Below are 18148 nucleotides of genomic sequence, written 5' to 3'. Positions count from 1 at the left end.
ATAGTATAGAATAGTCTATAATATAGTATAGCCTATAGTATAGTCTATAGTATAGAACAGTCTATAGTATAGTATAGCCTATAGTATAGTCTATAGTATAGAACAGTCTATAGTATAGAATAGTCTATAGTATAGTATAGCCTATAGTATAGTCTATAGTATAGAATAGTCTATAGTATAGAATAGTCTATAGTATAGTATAGCCTATAGTATAGTCTATAGTATAGAATAGTCTATAGTATAGTATAATATAGCCTATAGTATAGTATAGTCTAGGCTCTTACAGGACATGCGCTACATAGCCCTATAGTATAGTATAGTCTAGGCTCTTACAGGACATGCGCTACATAGCCCTATAGTATAGTATAGTCTAGGCTCTTACAGGACATGCGCTACATAGCCCTATAGTATAGTATAGTCTAGGCTCTTACAGGACATGCGCTACATAGCCCTATAGTATAGTATAGTCTAGGCTCTTACAGGACATGCGCTACATAGCCCTATAGTATAGTATAGTCTAGGCTCTTACAGGACATGCGCTACATAGCCCTATAGTATAGTATAGTCTAGGCTCTTACAGGACATGCGCTACATAGCCCTATAGTATAGTATAGTCTAGGCTCTTACAGGACATGCGCTACATAGCCCTATAGTATAGTATAGTCTAGGCTCTTACAGGACATGCGCTACATAGCCCTATAGTATAGTATAGTCTAGGCTCTTACAGGACATGCGCTACATAGCCCTATAGTATAGTATAGTCTAGGCTCTTACAGGACATGCGCTACATAGCCCTATAGTATAGTATAGTCTAGGCTCTTACAGGACATGCGCTACATAGCCCTATAGTATAGTATAGTCTAGGCTCTTACAGGACATGCGCTACATAGCCCTATAGTATAGTATAGTCTAGGCTCTTACAGGACATGCGCTACATAGCCCTATAGTATAGTATAGTCTAGGCTCTTACAGGACATGCGCTACATAGCCCTATAGTATAGTATAGTCTAGGCTCTTACAGGACATGCGCTACATAGCCCTATAGTATAGTATAGTCTAGGCTCTTACAGGACATGCGCTACATAGCCCTATAGTATAGTATAGTCTAGGCTCTTACAGGACATGCGCTACATAGCCCTATAGTATAGTATAGTCTAGGCTCTTACAGGACATGCGCTACATAGCCCTATAGTATAGTATAGTCTAGGCTCTTACAGGACATGCGCTACATAGCCCTATAGTATAGTATAGTATAGGCTCTTACAGGACATGCGCTACATAGCCCTATAGTATAGTATAGTCTAGGCTCTTACAGGACATGCGCTACATAGCCCTATAGTATAGTCTAGGCTCTTACAGGACATGCGCTACATAGCCCTATAGTATAGTATAGTCTAGGCTCTTACAGGACATGCGCTACATAGCCCTATAGTATAGTATAGTCTAGGCTCTTACAGGACATGCGCTACATAGCCCTATAGTATAGTATAGTCTAGGCTCTTACAGGACATGCGCTACATAGCCCTATAGTATAGTATAGTCTAGGCTCTTACAGGACATGCGCTACATAGCCCTATAGTATAGTATAGTCTAGGCTCTTACAGGACATGCGCTACATAGCCCTATAGTATAGTATAGTCTAGGCTCTTACAGGACATGCGCTACATAGCCCTATAGTATAGTATAGTCTAGGCTCTTACAGGACATGCGCTACATAGCCCTATAGTATAGTATAGTCTAGGCTCTTACAGGACATGCGCTACATAGCCCTATAGTATAGTATAGTCTAGGCTCTTACAGGACATGCGCTACATAGCCCTATAGTATAGTATAGTCTAGGCTCTTACAGGACATGCGCTACATAGCCCTATAGTATAGTATAGTCTAGGCTCTTACAGGACATGCGCTACATAGCCCTATAGTATAGTATAGTCTAGGCTCTTACAGGACATGCGCTACATAGCCCTATAGTATAGTATAGTCTAGGCTCTTACAGGACATGCGCTACATAGCCCTATAGTGTAATTTCAGTATGTATTATTTTGCAATTATGTCCAAAACTTAGATGGAGAATTTGTGATACGTTACTGTCAGCTAAATATAATATACTCTGAATTACTGTACATGTAGAGTCTCAAGTCTTGAATATCCCAAAAATAAAAGTGTCCTTATCACCCATCTCCCATATTGATTTTGGTAGATATTCAGACCTATACTGAACTACGCAGGTATGTTTTTTAACACAAGCTGAAAACAAACGTTATTGGGGTTAAAATCAAATGTTATTGGTGGCGTTAACATTATTTAACAGATTTATTTTACCTTTATTTAACTAGGCAAGTCAGTTAAGAACAAATTCTTATTTTTAATGACGGCCTAGGAACAGTGGGTTAACTGCCTGTTCAGGGGCAGAACGACAGATTTGTACCTTGTCAGCTCGGGGGTCTGAACTTGCAACCTTCCGGTTACTAGTCCAACGCTCTAACCACTAGGCTACCCTGCCGCCTCTACACTCTACCCACTAGGCTACCCTGCCGCCTCTACACTCTAACCACTAGGCTACCCTGCTGCCTCTACACTCTAACCACTAGGCTACCCTGCCGCCTCTACACTCTAACCACTAGGCTACCCTGCCGCCTCTACACTCTACCCACTAGGCTACCCTGCCGCCTCTACACTCTAACCACTAGGCTACCCTGCTGCCTCTACACTCTAACCACTAGGCTACCCTGCCGCCTCTACACTCTAACCACTAGGCTACCCTGCCGCCCCAGATGTTATGGCAGGTACTGTATAACTCTTCTGTTTCTAGCTCCAACAGTGCAGTGATACCTAACAATTCAATACAATACAATACATACAAATCCCCCAAAATGTCATTAAGAAAATATCTGAACGAATAAAGTTTTTGTACCATTCTCAGGCTTGGCGTGGTTGTCATCTCTGATACAGGCAGGAGTCAAAGACCCCTTCATGTCACAGCTGCACTCCACACATGGGTTCTCATTGTGCGGAGACACCTACACACGCAAGGCACACACACACATGCTCGCACACACGCGCGCGCACACACACACACACACACACACACACACACACACACACACACACACACACACACACACACACACACACACACACACACACACAGAAGGAAACAAATACACAACTGACCATTCACATTCCACACTAGGCACACACTGCAATTACAAGTTCAAAAAATCACCATTGATCCAAATAGCTGCATTCTACAGTAATTCTAGTCTTTCACTGAGCCACATATCCCAGACTAGGTAGTGTGTGTAATCAGGCACACACAACAATTTTATTAGCCAATCAAAAGACAATGGGCATGTACAAAACAGTGCATAGAAATGCCACTTAGGAAGACCACAGGGTCCTCAGGAAACAGGGACCATATTGATGGATTGGATTACGGGGACCATAGAGACACAAAGAGGGCATCCAATTACAGGGTCAGTGAGGGGACAGTACCTTGTTGGGTCTGTAGAACCCATCTGCGCAGGCCTCACAGTTGACACCGGCAGTGTTCTGGGTACAGCTGATACAAACGCCCCCGCCATGGAAGTCACCATGTGAGTTCATGCTCATCTTGTGGTTGGCCACCGTCTGGTTGAAGTAGCAGTCGTTGGCCTTGTCGTGGCAGTTACATTCTAGTGGAGGAGGATCATACACAGATCAGATAACTTCTAATGCACCTCAATGGGAGAGTAGTTGAAGGGTCGTTTATTATTGAGAATATATGACAACTTTTCAGTTTTTTATTTGATTCTGTACTCGGAGTAAACACAGTATGTGCTATTTCGTCAAGGTGCTGAAACAACTGAGAGATGATGATTTAAAATACCACATTTTCATAAAAAGCGTGGAAAACCCCTTGGCAAAATCTGCTTAATAGTTATTGACATAAAACTAAATTAGGTAACATCACCATAGGGATAGGAAACAAAAACTCTGTCTTGTGTGTCAATGAATGGGTGAGACATGCGAGTGGATTTCATTGAAAGCGTGAAGAAGTTATTTTATCTGATCTGGAAGTCTAAATCCAGCACGTCATTTTCATGTCTTTGTTTACTGAGTGACAACTGGCAAACGTTGACAGTATGATATTTTATTTAGGCCCATAAAGACCAAGTTGCGCTTACTCTCGCAGGTGTTGCCATCAGAGAGGGTTCCCGGTTGCCACGGTTCCTGGTGGTAGCCAGGGCAACACTCATTACAGCTCTCCCCACAGGTATTGTGCTCACATACACACTGCAACTTCTGAGAGGACGAAAGAGAGAGAGGAATGGATGAAGAGGAAGCCTCAAGAACCAACTGATTCAATGCTTATGCTCTAGTTCTATTGTCAACTGGGACTCACACACACACACACATACACACACACAACCACACACACATATACACAACCACACACACAACCACACACACAACCACACACACACAAACACAAACACACACAACCACACACACAAACACAACCACACACACACAACCACAACCACACACACTTACACACACAAACACACAACCACACACACACACACACACACACACACTCACATTCACACACACACACACACACACACACACACTCACATTCACACACAACCACACAGACAGATGGTTTCCTCATTTTTGCTTGTCAGACAAACAACTGGTCCCATATGAGGTGTGAAGTAACACTTGTGTGTTGTAAGCACGTCATGTCATGATGTGTGTGTGTTTACCGCTGTGTGAAACGTGAATGCATTTCTAAGTGGCGAGAGTTGAAGGGTCACAGGACTTTTCGGCTACACATAATACTACAACTGTAACGGTCGTCGTATGAAGGAGAGGACCAAAGCGCAGCGTGTTAAGTGTTCATCTTGATTTTTACTACGAATAGTGAACGTGCTTCTACACCTGCATTGCTTGCTGTTTGGGGTTTTAGGCTGGGTTTCTGTACAGCACTTTGAGATATCAGCTGATGTACGAAGGGCTATATAAATAAATTTGATTTGATTTGATTTGAACACTGTAACAAAAACAATAAAACGACAAAGAACAGTCCTGAACGGTGAAATAAAACACAGAACAGAAAATAAACACCCACGAAACACAAGTGGGAAAAGGCTACCTAAGTATGATTCTCAATCAGAGACAACTAACGACACCTGCCTCTGATTGAGAACAATACGCAAAAACACAACATAGAAAACAGAACATAGACTACCCACCCAAATCACGCCCTGACCATACTAAAACAATGACATGAATAAAATAACTAAGGTCAGAACGTGACAGTACCCCCCTCAAAGGTGCGGACTCCGGCCTCAAAACCTAAACCTATAGGGGAGGGTCTGGGTGGGCATCTGTCCGCGGTGGTGGCTCTGGCGCGGGACGTAGACCCCACTCCACCATAGTCCTTCTCCACCTCTTTACCCGCCTCCGTGGCCTCTCTAACGCTGCGACCCTCGCCGCCGACCCCGGACTGGGGACCCAAGATTCCGGCAGCACCGGAGTGAAGGGCGACTCCGGCAGCTCCTGGCTGACAGACGGTTCCGGCAGCTCCTGGCTGACTGACGGCTCTGGCAGCTCCTGGCTGACGGGCGGCTCTGGCAGCTCCTGGCTGACTGACGGTTCTGGCAGCTCCTGGCTGACGGGCGGCTCTGGCAGCTCAGGACAGATGGGCGGCTCTGGCAGCTCAGGACAGACGGGCGACTCTGGCAGCCCAGGACACACGGGAGACTCTGGCAGCTCAGGACAGATGGGAGCACCTGTAGGGAGGATACGGAGAGACAGCCTGGTGCGGGGGGCTGCCACCGGAGGGCTGGTGCGTGGAGGTGGCACCGGATAGACCGGACCGTGAAGGCGCACTGGAGGTCTCGAGCACCGAGCCTGCCCAACCCTACCTGGGTTGAAAGCTCCCCGTAGCCAGGCCAGTGCGGCGAGGTGGAATAGCCCGCACTGGGCTGTGCTGGCGAACCGGGGACACCATGCGTAAGGCTGGTGCCATGTACACCGGCCTGAGGAGACACACTGGAGACCAGATGCACTGAGCCGGCTTCATGGCACCTGGCTCGATGCCCAATCTAGCCCGGCCGATACGAGGCGCTGCTATGTACCGCACCGGGCTATGCCTGCGCATCGGGGACACTCAACTCACGCCCTGACCATACTAAAACAATGACAAATAAAAGAACTAAGGTCAGAACGTGACAACAACGTGAACTTGTCATGTCTCCACGTCCTCTAAGTGTAAACACTGTAAACAGAATTGTAATGTTTTTGAAAGCTAAAATTTACAGACATTTTCCTTATATTTTTTTGACTTGTTTATTTAGTTTGTATATGAAATTGTAGTAAATTGTAGCCTGTTACATTCTGAAATTGTCGCCGTAGCTTTAAAACATCAGCTGTGTATAAATCTCAGGTCCAGGCAAGAAGCAACTCCCCAGGGTATTATCAATGTGGCAATTTTATTTTACCTCATATAGGCATAATGACTTCCAAGACATTGATAAAATGAAGCCTGGTTTGTTCTTTTACGTAACTTTAATACGCTAGTATAAGCCTAAGCACTCCTATCTATACTGAACAAAAATATAAACGCAACATGCAACAATTTCAAATATTTTACGCAGTTACAGTTCTTATGAGGAAATCAGTAAATAAATAAATTAGGCCCTAATCTAGGGATTTTACATGACTGGGAATACAGACATGCATTTACTGGTCACAGACACCTGGGCCTCACAATGGGCCTCAGGAGCTCGTCACGGTATTTTTGTGCATTCAAATTGCCATCGATAAAAAGCATTTGTGTTCGTTGTCGTTGCTTATGCCTGCCCATACCAATACCTCACAGCCATCATGGGGCACTCTGTTCACAAATTTGACATCAGCAAACCACTCTCCCTCACGACGGCATACACATTGCCAAATTCTCAAAAATGACGTTGGAGGCGGCTTATTGTAGAGAAATTAACATAACATTTTCTGGCAACAGCTCTGGTGGACATTCCTGCAGTCAGCATGCCAAGCGCACACTCCCTCAAAACTTGAGACATCTGTGGCATTGTGTTGTGTGACAAAACTCCACATTTTAGAGTGGCCTTTTATTGTCCCCAGCACAAGGTCCACCTGTGTAATGATCATGGTGTTTAATCAGCTTCTTGATATGCCACACTTGTCAGGTGGATGGATTATCTTGGCTCACTAACAGGGAAGTAAACAAATTGGTGCACAATATACGAGAGAAACATGCTTTTTGTGCATCTGAAACATTTCTGGGATCTTTTATTTGTAAATACATTTATTTAATGTGATGTTTATATTTTTGTACAGTGTAGCTATGGTTCAGCTAAATGTCAACATTCAGCTAACAGCCACCACGTTGATGTGAGAAGGATGAAGAAATTATGTTTTTTAGCTAGCTAGCTTGCTAGCTAAAGTTACCTAGCTGTGTAGCCTAGCTATATTACAATTAAGCAATCATTTATTTTTTATTTAACCTATATTTAACTAGGCAAGTAAGTAAGGCAGGGGGTGTGGTGTATGGCCAATATATCACGGTTAAGGGCTGTTCTTACGCACGACGCAACGAGGAGTGCCTGGATACAGCCCTTAGCCTTACTTATTTGCCTAGTTAAATATAGGTTAAATAAAAAATAAATGATTGCTTAAGAGGCCACGGAGGCATTATTGCTATTATAAACTGGTCACCAACGTAATTAGAGCAGTAAAAATAAATGTTTTGTCATACCCGTGGTATACGGTTTGATATACCACGGCTGTCAGCCAATCAGCATTCAGGGCTCGAACCACCCAGTTTATAATATGAATGACACTATCTTGTAATGTTACAATACTTTTATATTCGTATGGGAGGGGTCAATTATTGATATGCTAATGTTACTTGATCATGAAGCATGTTGTTAGTTAGCTAGCTATGTGTATTGACAGCTAATGTAATGTGTACGGCAAGAAAATAAACCCTTTAATTGTGAATTGTTGGATTATTTAAGTGTAATGTGGCTTGGTTGCATTATTCAATAGTGTAATATGTTACAGAGCAAAAGTTGCTCAGATTGTTAAATAGTTTGTGCTTACTGGCTATTAGCTACTGTGATATTTATGGTCAAATTGAGCTGCGGACCAAGAATATTGTTTTGGCAACGCAAGGTGAGGTAAGGATGTAATGTGAATTGAAGAGTAGAAATCTCTTTCGGCATTCCACTCGTCACACTCTCCTTCCATCTCTTGTAGTGGGAATAGGGCCTTACTACATACTTTCTCATCCTCGCGTTAACTTAACATTCGCCCTTAATGAGGAAGGCAACCAATTCAACTGAGCAAATGTTGGACCGTACCATTCCTCCAGGAACTATAGGGGCGAGGGTGCTGGGATTGCTCATTTCACTTTATAAAACAAATTAGTTTGGAAAATATATTTCTAATAAAGAAGTATTACTACCGTGCATTGCATAAATTTGATATAAAAGTACTCTTTATATTAAGTGTGTACAGCAATTACAACAGATCAGCAATGAATCAATGTTGACCCCGATAAGAGGAGCTTAATTTAGTCAAAATGTGAAATGTTTAACACACAATATGTGAAAGGCAGTAAATCAGTTATACACCCTGCATTATGAAACAAAAGCTGAATGACAGCCACCGAGCCTGAATGGGCAAATCTGAATACGGCCTGGTGTTACCTTGGCAACGGGGTCCCAGGGACAGCTCTGGGCGTGTCCGTAACAGATGCACATCCCACCCACTGAAATGTCTTTGATTGAATAGTAGTACTGCACAAGGAGACACAAACATACAACGCCAATCAAGTTAGAAAGACATGACTTCAACGGAATACAAAGCCAATCAAGTTACAACATTCAAATCAGCCAGGAGAAATGACAAATGACGTATCAACTAATATTTCAGACGTTCAGCTGCAAATAAAACCAACCATAAATATGCAAAATATACATTTTGACAAAGTTATTCAAGGCAACGCTCAAACCGTATTTTGAATGAATGACCAATTTGGTTAAACACACCATTTAACTTAAACAGAAAACAGAACAGTCAGTGAGTGCTAGTGGCAGTGCTTTAACATGAAAGTGTATTAGTCGTACCCGTCTGGTGACGATGGGGTCCACCTCCTTGGGGTCGCGGTAGCTCAGGGTCATGAGGTCGGCGTTGAGCGTGCGGATTCTCTGCAGACGCAGGCGGATGTAGCGGGCTGAGGTGAAGTCCAGCAACTCTGAGGTCAGTTGGTCAGCACTGGGCCGCCCATTGATCAAAGACGTGTGGATCTGAACAGGGGATCGACAATGATGTCAAAGGACCATCATGACCAAATATAGATGAATACATCAAAGTCATGAGCATGCAGTTGATCATTTTACGTTTACACGTTTTCAATCAAAGACTAGTGACAAAAATTAACAACAGATATCGAGTGTATTACTGCCATTTCTTTCATGATATAACGCACAGACTGACTTGTCAGGCAGCTGACATGGGTTAACATAACACAAGGCTAAACAATGTAAGAGAAGATTGATGATCTCACTGTGAGGTTTGGGGTGCATCTCAACACTCTGACGTGGCTTCATCTCCTTGTCTCCCTTCCTTGTTAAACTACTTAGATGCACCGTCAGGGGCTGTGGGTAACTACAGAGTATCCTAACCACAGACGTTCTTACGTCTCTGCCTCGGTTAGAGTGACACTAGCCCAGTAGGCTTTCATTGTCTGGAGGACACTCGAGTCATCCACCGGCTGGACTACAGGTGCCAGAGAATGCCACATAGAGCTCACACCCAATTCTCTACTCAATTCAATGAAAGTTCTGTAATGTTGCTCATCCTGAACAGGCCCCTGGCCTGTAAATAAAAGTCGGACCTAGTAAACAGTGGTTTCAAACGCCTGACCCGTGGGCCACCAAAGTGCAGCTAATGAGCCTGATATGGGAGGGAGTTTCAGACCACTGTGGTGAAGGTCAAAGAAATCGATAGCTACCTCTCCGTGCTCCAGGGGTACGAGCCGCGAGTAGTAAGATGTACAGATAACCTCGTCGTCTCGTTTGTAGGTGGGGGGTCCGAGGCGGGGGGTGATGTTGTAACGGGTCAGACATTCTGTGTCGCTGATGGCGTAGTACTGCCAGGGTGTGTAATCCACACCGTCCATTGAACGCTCCAACACCCAGTTACCAGGACGAGGAGAGTTGGCTGCCTTGATGATGACGTAGGCCACCTGGAAAATCTGTTGCCACACACAGACAGACAAATTTTAATATTTAACTGAATCAACAATGAAACATGAGTACAAAGGACACACACACACACACACAGTTATTCTCCCACCCATAATATGCCTGAATCTCCATTTTGTTGTGCATGACTGAAATCTCAAGCTGTGCACCTTACATACATACAAGGCTTCATTTATTAGAGCACAAAGAAGTCTTTGACAGACAAGGCACAAAGAGAGCAGCAGGTAATAACCGTAATAACGGTGTCCTGAAACATTTAACCACTCTGGGGTTAAGGGCACCACAAACTCTCTGCAACCATCGTTCATGTGGAGTGGTCAAAATGTTAATTACCAGTTTGATTGAATTGCAGTCTTAGAGCATCTAGGCTATAACCTTTCAGCATATGACCCCTTATGACCCCTCACACAGTCACATGATCTCTAATGGCTAGTTAGAGCAAAGATGGTGGATAAATGAAGATAGTTTACTCAGGCCGTTTACCATTGTCTGCTTAAGGGGGTGGCTCTCCTATAGTCACCAATGTGATAGAAGGTCTGCTTAATGTAGTTCATTGATTTCCATTGAAACAGAAAACATTAGGGAGTGGGATGTCTTGCTTCCTCTTCTGTCTCTGGTAAGTATGTAGTCTGTAGCTCAGTAATCAGTAAACTCTCTCCTGAACCCCACTGTAATCAAGTTAGGTTTCTCCAGAAATAAATAATTCTAAATAACAAACAGGCTTTATTTACAAATTAGTGAGAATGTCTCACCCCATGTTCAAGAACTGCCTTTTTCTCGCTCATTCTAGGTTAAATGAAAACGAAATCTCCAAAATATTGTTACTTTTTAAACAAAGCTATTATTATTATTATTAATTCATTTAGAATTATATAAAAGCCCCTTAGATATTCATTTAGAATACTCCAATCCTCTTAATGAAATTATTGGCAGAGTCACGTCATTGAAAAAAATATGTTTAGATATACTGTAGGCCTGCCATAGGTGAAATGAATATTGGTTACACTACAATTAGGGTGTGGAAATGTTATGCCCATTAGATATTAATTTAGAATCCTCCAATCCTCTTATGCTGTAGACTACTCCCGACCATCACGTTGTACAGCGCAATATTTTCCATTCCAGACTAACAGAAAATTCCAGACTATTTTTCATTTTTTTCGGAATAGAAACACCATAATATCACATTAATTAAGCCAAATATCTTAAAATCAACCCCATGTACTATGTTATTACAAAAAAGGTTTTCAATTCTCTAGTAATGCCAATACGGGAGACTATCAAATGCTTCTCAAAGTTGCCCTCTGGTGGTCCAACTAGCACTAACTTGCATTAACGTAAAAAAATGTCTGCCATAGAATGTGCCATAGAATGCTGCAGCAGCCCACAAGATGTGCTGCTGTATGAGGCAACTTTTAAAGGAGGAACCACTGTACCTCCACTCTCACTCACTGTCTCCTCAACACTCCACTATGGCCTGTACACAGTTACAGGCAGTGGAGGCTGCTGAGGGGAGGACGGTTCATAATAATAACTGGAAATCCCATGAATGCTGGTCATTTATGAACATTTGAACATCTTGGCCATGTTCTGTTATAATCTCCACCCGGCACAGCCAGAAGAGGACTGGCCACCCCACATAGCCTGGTTCCTCTCTAGGTTTCTTCCTAGGTATTGGCCTTTCTAGGGAGTTTTTCCTAGCCACCGTGCTTCTACACCTGCATTGCTTGCTGTTTGGGGTTTTAGGCTGGGTTTCTGTACAGCACTTTGAGATATCAGCTGATGTACGAAGGGCTATATAAATAAATTTGATTTGATTTGATTTGGTTGATTCCATTCCATATGCTCCATTCCAGCCATTATTATGAACCGTCCTCCCCTCATCAGCCTCCACTGGTCACAGGCCACTGCTAGACCACTACTGCAATGGAGGGCCTTTCTCATTATCTCTTTCCCAGTCTCTCTCACACCTCTCTATGACCGTCTCAGTGACACCAATAACAGTATAGCCTGCCCCACACAAACAGAACCTGACATATCCGTTATCGGCTTCTTCTATTGGCTTGTCAACGCTGCGTCTCCCCAGGGAATAAGTGGAAACTAGACACCTGAGACAGGATGTTCACATCAGCGTGACGCCCGCCCCCCCCCCCCCCTGCCACACCAACTCCTGCTCTGTTAAACCATCCCTTAAGGTTGTCAGCAGCTGTGTGAGGCTGTAAATCTACCTGCTGACAAGTCGCCGCTGATTTACGGACGATTCATGACTTGTTCGACAGCGAGTGAATGCGAGCGACGTGCCTGTTCAATCGTTAGCAGGTATCGACGGCAAAGCCACATAGAGTCGTTCCAGTCGATCTAAATGTCAATCCCCCTCAGCTGGTTGACTTCCCTCAGTTACGTCTGATCCTTCAATTACAGTCTAGAATTATTCATCTGCATGGGCCTCTGGTAGCTAGACAAGACCCTAAAACATCTTTGGCTAAATGCCTTAGTCAGTATGGGAATGTCTGTTTGTTTCCTTCTTTGAAAGACAAGATAGATGGATTAAACAGGGGAAAAGGTTGTCAGGTTATAATTTCTGTTCCAGCTGCAGTTCTCTCTCTCTGGGGCTTCAATCTGTAGAATCCTTTTGTCAGGAAGCATCTTTATTCTCATCTAGGAAACTTGGTCATCTGAGATTTTCTTTGGTCTCTGTCCCAGTCTAATCCAATGGGCCTTTCCCGCTCTTTGTTTATAGGGGGCAAGAGTGGAACGCGAAAGTTATGTGTTCGTGCGTACGTGTGTGTGTCAGTGATCTCCCTCAAAGGAGCTTAGTGTTATCGTGGGGCGAACGGGGCGGACAAACTCTGTGACCGGGCTGGGTTAGTGATTGAAACGCTGCCTAATCTAGATCCATGTGGACTCCCAAACATTCCAGTCCTGCGTGGAGACAGATCTGAACGGTGGTGGACTAGCTGCCTCTGTGCCTCAACTTAACTAATAGCCAATTACTAGAGCACTCAGTTTAGAGGATACACCAGATATCACTTATTTCAAATGTATAATTATTTCAAGCCGCTACTATCTATGACAGAAGCTCATTGGTATAGAATAGCAGAGCGTGCAGGCATTTGTAGAACTGACCTGAGTGCCATATTTCAGAAATGTTTTGGACGGGGCTAGATACCGTGATGGCTAGAATACAAAGTGTTCTTCATGACTAGACACTGAGGGCAAAGTTGTTCCCACTGTCTCTTAACCGTTCGTTACCAACTAAATCCTATTCCGCCCAGTAGGAGCCCAATCTGTGTGTAATGACATGTCTCGGCTAAGCTGCCTGGTCACAGTGACTGGCTGGAGGATTTGATGTGAGCTAGCCAGACCTGGCTGCCAGTAGCCAAGGGAAACAAGCCGTGGATTGTTTTTGCTGTGTCACCACAGTAATTAGCTGCCATTTTGGATCGGGGGGGGTAAGGATAAGGATAAGTGAAAATGTCTGACTAGTGTGTTTGATGACTGAATCGTGTCAAAGGGTACACTGTGACCTACGAGACTAAATGAAAACACATACACTTACTAACACCTTTCCATTTGGCCTGACATTATAACTAATTAATAGAGCTGAGCTTCCTGACGGGTAGCCGGACTCGCCTCTGTGCAGGGAAGATAACAAGGTGACAGTCAGGGGACCCAGTCAGTGGGAACGAGGGGAACCAGGCTTCATGGAAGAGACAGGGGGATTACCCATCAGCCCCTAAGCCAACAAAAGTGCCCCCTTCTCACCAGTTTATCTTCTCCCTGTGTCTGTGTCTGTGTGTGTCTGGGTCTGGGCTGTGTGTGTGTGTCTGTGTCTGTGTGTGTGTGTCTGTGAGTGTCTGTGTGTGTGTGTGTGTCTGTGTCCGTGTGTGTGTGTGTGTGTGTCTGGGTCTGGGCTGTGTCTGTGTCTGTGTCTGGGTCTGGACTGTGTGTGTGTGTCTGGGTCTGGACTGTGTCTGTGGGGCTCAAATAGCGGCGCAAAATCCTGCTCTCTGAGCCCCACAGCTAAGAAGGCTGGACCAAAACAAGGCCTCTGAAGAAAGATGGCCGCCACAGACGTTGTCCGAGCTTTGTACTTCTTTCTACTAATCACCTACTAATAAATACCTTGTCCTAACCTCTGGCCTGTTACAATACAGACCAAACTGTGTGTGATAATAAGTTAGACCCACAGTTAGACCAAGAGTTAGACCAAGAGTTAGACCCACAGTTAGACCCACAGTTAGACCCACAGTAAGACCCACAGTAAGACACACATTTGATTTGATGTGATATTGTCAGGTGAATTTCTTAAGTATTGTGTAAAGGTTTCCTTTCGCTCCCCTCTTTGTGATGTGTCTCTGACACTGAAAAGCAGTACATTCTCAGGCCTTGTCATGACCAATATCAAACTTTGACAGTATAAGCATTTAAGATATGCTGTGGTGGCAGTAAAGTAGGAATCCAGACAATTGGAGTTCGATCACATAAAAGAGGCTGGCGTTTGACAACAGGCCTTTTTGTCTGGAGGGGAGAGATGAGTAAGTCCTTTGTGTTGGTGGGAGATGGGGGAAGGGCGATGGGGGCCGGAGAGCCCCAGACAGGACAGGACTTGCGCTCAGAGAGGCTAGGACAGGACAGGACAGTGTGTCTATCTGCCAGTATAATGCCAGTGTAATGCCAGTGTAGTTAAGGGGCCACAGGCACCAAGGCTCTTTCACCATAACAGTTACTGTAAGTTATGAAGCACAGAGTGGTTTCAAGGTTGGGGTCAAGGTCAAATACACATTGGAATATTTTTTTAATTTGTTGTTGTTTAACATGTTGACATCGGGAGGTTGTGTCTTGTCAGCGGGTGGTTACGATGGTTACGGTGGTGGTGACAGTACTGTCACTGTGTAAGGGAACAGTGTAGGCCAAGTCTCTCCACTGGGTTTGATGATCCGCCAGGGGGGCCCACTGGAAGAGACCGCCCCAAACGGTGTCCCTCTGTTTGTTTGGATGGGGCCTGTTCTTTGGATAAAGAGCTTGGTTGTCCCCTCTCTCTCTCTGTGTGTGTGTGTGTGTGTGTGTGTGTGTGTGTGTGTGTGTGTGTGTGTGTGTGTGTGTGTGTGTGTGTGTGTGTGTGTGTGTGTGTGTGTGTGTGTGTGTGTGTGTGTGTGTGTGGAATACACAGCCAGATTAGCCCTTCTCAATCCTGACACTTTTTCCTGTCAGGTTTAAACTCCTGCTGGATACTCGTCAATACTGGTACTGTCTGCCAAGAACCACACCGAGGGTTCTAATCAAGATGGATGCCACAGGCACCAAACCAAAAAACGCATGTCTTCACCAAAGGCATTTCACTTATTCACTTAACATAGAATGCGTAATATAGCTTAAATAATCATATACAGTGCATTAGGAAAGTATTCAGACCCCTTGACTTTATCCACATTTTGTAACGTTACAGCCTTATTCTAAAATGGAATACATTGTTTAAATAGTTTTTTTCCCTCATCAATTTACACATAATACAAAGCAAAAAAATGCACATGAACTTTTACAGAAATATTACATTTACATCAGTGTTCAGACCCTTTACTCAGTACATTGTTGAAGCACCTTTGGCAGCGATTACAGCCTTGAGTCTTCTTGGGTATGACACTAAAAGCTTGGCACATCTGTATTTGGGGACTTTCTCCCATTGTTCCCTGCAGATTGTCTCAAACTCTGTCATGTTGTATGGGGAGCGTCGCTGCACAACTATTATCAGGTCTCTCCGGAGATGTTTGATCGGGTTCAAGTCCGGGCTCTGGCTGGGAGACTCAAGAACATTCAGAGACTTGTCCCAAACTTGTCTTTCCCGTGTCCTTAGGGTTGGTGTCACGTTTATCCATGGAAAGAGGTCTTGGAATACAGTTGAAGTCAGAAGTTTAGATACATTTAGGTTGGAGTCAATAAAACTATTTTTTATACCACTCCAATAATTTCTTGTTAACAAACTATAGTTTTGGGATGTCGGTTAGGACATCTACTTTGTGCATGACACAAGGAATTTTTCCAAACAATTGTTTACAGACAGATTATTTCACTGTATCACAATTCCAGTGGGTCAGAAGTTTACATACAAAGTTGGCTGTGCATTTAAACAGCTTGGAAAATTCCAGAAAATGGTGTCATGGCTTTAGCAGCATCTGATAGGCTAATTGACATCATTGAGTCAATTGGAGGTGTACCTGTGGATATATTTCAAGGCCTACCTTCAAACTCAGTGCCTCTTAGCATGACATCGTGGGAAAATCAAAAGAAATTAGCCAAGACCTCAGAAAAAAAATTGTAGACCTCCACAAGTCTGGCTCATCCTTGAAGGTACCATGTTCATCTGTACAAACAATAGTACGCAAGTATAAACACCATGGGACCACGCAGCCGTCATCCCGCTCAGGAAGGTAACGGGTTCTGTCTTGTAGAGATTAACGTACTTTGGTGCGAAAAGTGCAAATCAATCCCAGAACAACAGCAAAAGACCTTGTGAAGATCATGGAGGAAACAGGTAGAAAAGTATCTATATCCACAGTAAAACGAGTCCTACATAACCTGAAAGGCTGCTCAGCAAGGAAGAAGCCACTGCTCCAAAACCGCCATTAAAAAGCCAGACTACAGTTTGCAACTGCACATGGGGACAAAGATCGTACTTTTTGGAGAAATGTCCTCTGGTCTGATGAAACAAAAATAGAACTGTTTGGCCATAATGACCATCGTTATTTTTGGAGGAAAAAGGGGGAGGCTTGCAAGCCGAAGAACACCATGCCGACCGTGAAGCACGGGGGTGGCAGCATCATGTTGTGGGGGTGCTTTGCTGCAAAAGGAACTGGTGCACTTCACAAAATAGATGGCATCATGAGGAGGTCAAATTATGTGGATATATTGAAGCAACATCTCACAACATCAAGTTAAAGCTTGATCGCAAATGGGTCTTCCGAATGGACAATGACTCCAAGCATACTTCCAAAAGTTGTGGCAAAATGGCTTAAGGACAACAAAGTCAAGGTATTGGAGTGGTCATCACAAAGCCCTGATCTCAATCCCATAAAACATTTGTGGGCAGAACTGAAAAAGTGTGTGCGAGCAAGGAGGCCTACAAACCTGACTCAGTTACACCAGCTCTGTCAGGAGGAATGGGCCAAAATTCACCCAACTTATTGTGGGAAGCTTGTGGAAGGCTACCCAAAACATTTGACCCAATTTAAAGGAAATGTTACCAAATACTAATTGAGTATATGTAAACTTCTGACCCACTGGGAATGTGATGAAATAAATAAAAGCAGAAATAAATCATTCTCTCTACTATTATTCTGACATTTTACATTCAAACAAGTGAAATGCCAGTAAAGGGACAAGGTGGACAGCTCAGACATGAGACCTATGTGGTCTACAGGAAATCATGGACTACAAAAAGAAATCCAGCCACGTCACGGACCGACGTCACTCCACACCTTCTTTGCCCACTTTGAGGATAATACAGTGCCACCGCCGTGGCCCGCTAACAAGGACTGCCCACCTCTCCTTCTCCGTGGCTGACGTGAGTAAAACATTTAAACATGTTAACCCTCTCATGGCTGCTGACCCAGACGGCATCCCTAGCCGCGTCCTCAGAGCATGCACAGACCAGCTGGCTGGGGTGTTTACGGACATATTGAATCTCTCCCAATCCCAGTCTGCTGTCTCCACATGCTTCAAGATGGCTACCATTGTTCCTGTACCCAAGAAGGCAAAGATAACTGAACTAAATGACTACGGCCCCGAAGAACTCACTTCTGTCATCATAAAGTGCATTGAGAGACTGGTCAAGAATGATTTCACCTTCACCTTACCTGACACCCTAG

The 18148-nt window shown here is 44.0% G+C and overlaps 1 protein-coding gene across 1 annotated transcript in view; it reads right to left on the bottom strand.

Moving 5' to 3' along the window:
* Window positions 1-18148, bottom strand: part of LOC109909633 (laminin subunit alpha-1) — a 78051-nt gene that overhangs the window by 46110 nt on the left and 13793 nt on the right. Inside the window, exons 4-9 of the mRNA XM_031796755.1 lie at window positions 10031-10273; window positions 9144-9323; window positions 8724-8813; window positions 4167-4284; window positions 3496-3674; window positions 2915-3020 (exon numbers count right to left, since the gene is read on the bottom strand). Coding sequence (XP_031652615.1) covers window positions 2915-3020; window positions 3496-3674; window positions 4167-4284; window positions 8724-8813; window positions 9144-9323; window positions 10031-10273 — 916 coding nt within the window. The remainder of the gene's footprint in view (window positions 1-2914; window positions 3021-3495; window positions 3675-4166; window positions 4285-8723; window positions 8814-9143; window positions 9324-10030; window positions 10274-18148) is intronic.

Source organism: Oncorhynchus kisutch, linkage group LG18 (assembly GCF_002021735.2).
Source record: "Oncorhynchus kisutch isolate 150728-3 linkage group LG18, Okis_V2, whole genome shotgun sequence".
Taxonomy (NCBI): Eukaryota; Metazoa; Chordata; class Actinopteri; order Salmoniformes; family Salmonidae; genus Oncorhynchus; species Oncorhynchus kisutch.
Note: the sequence above shows the minus strand (reverse complement) of the source record. Positions and strands in the feature narration are given on the sequence as shown.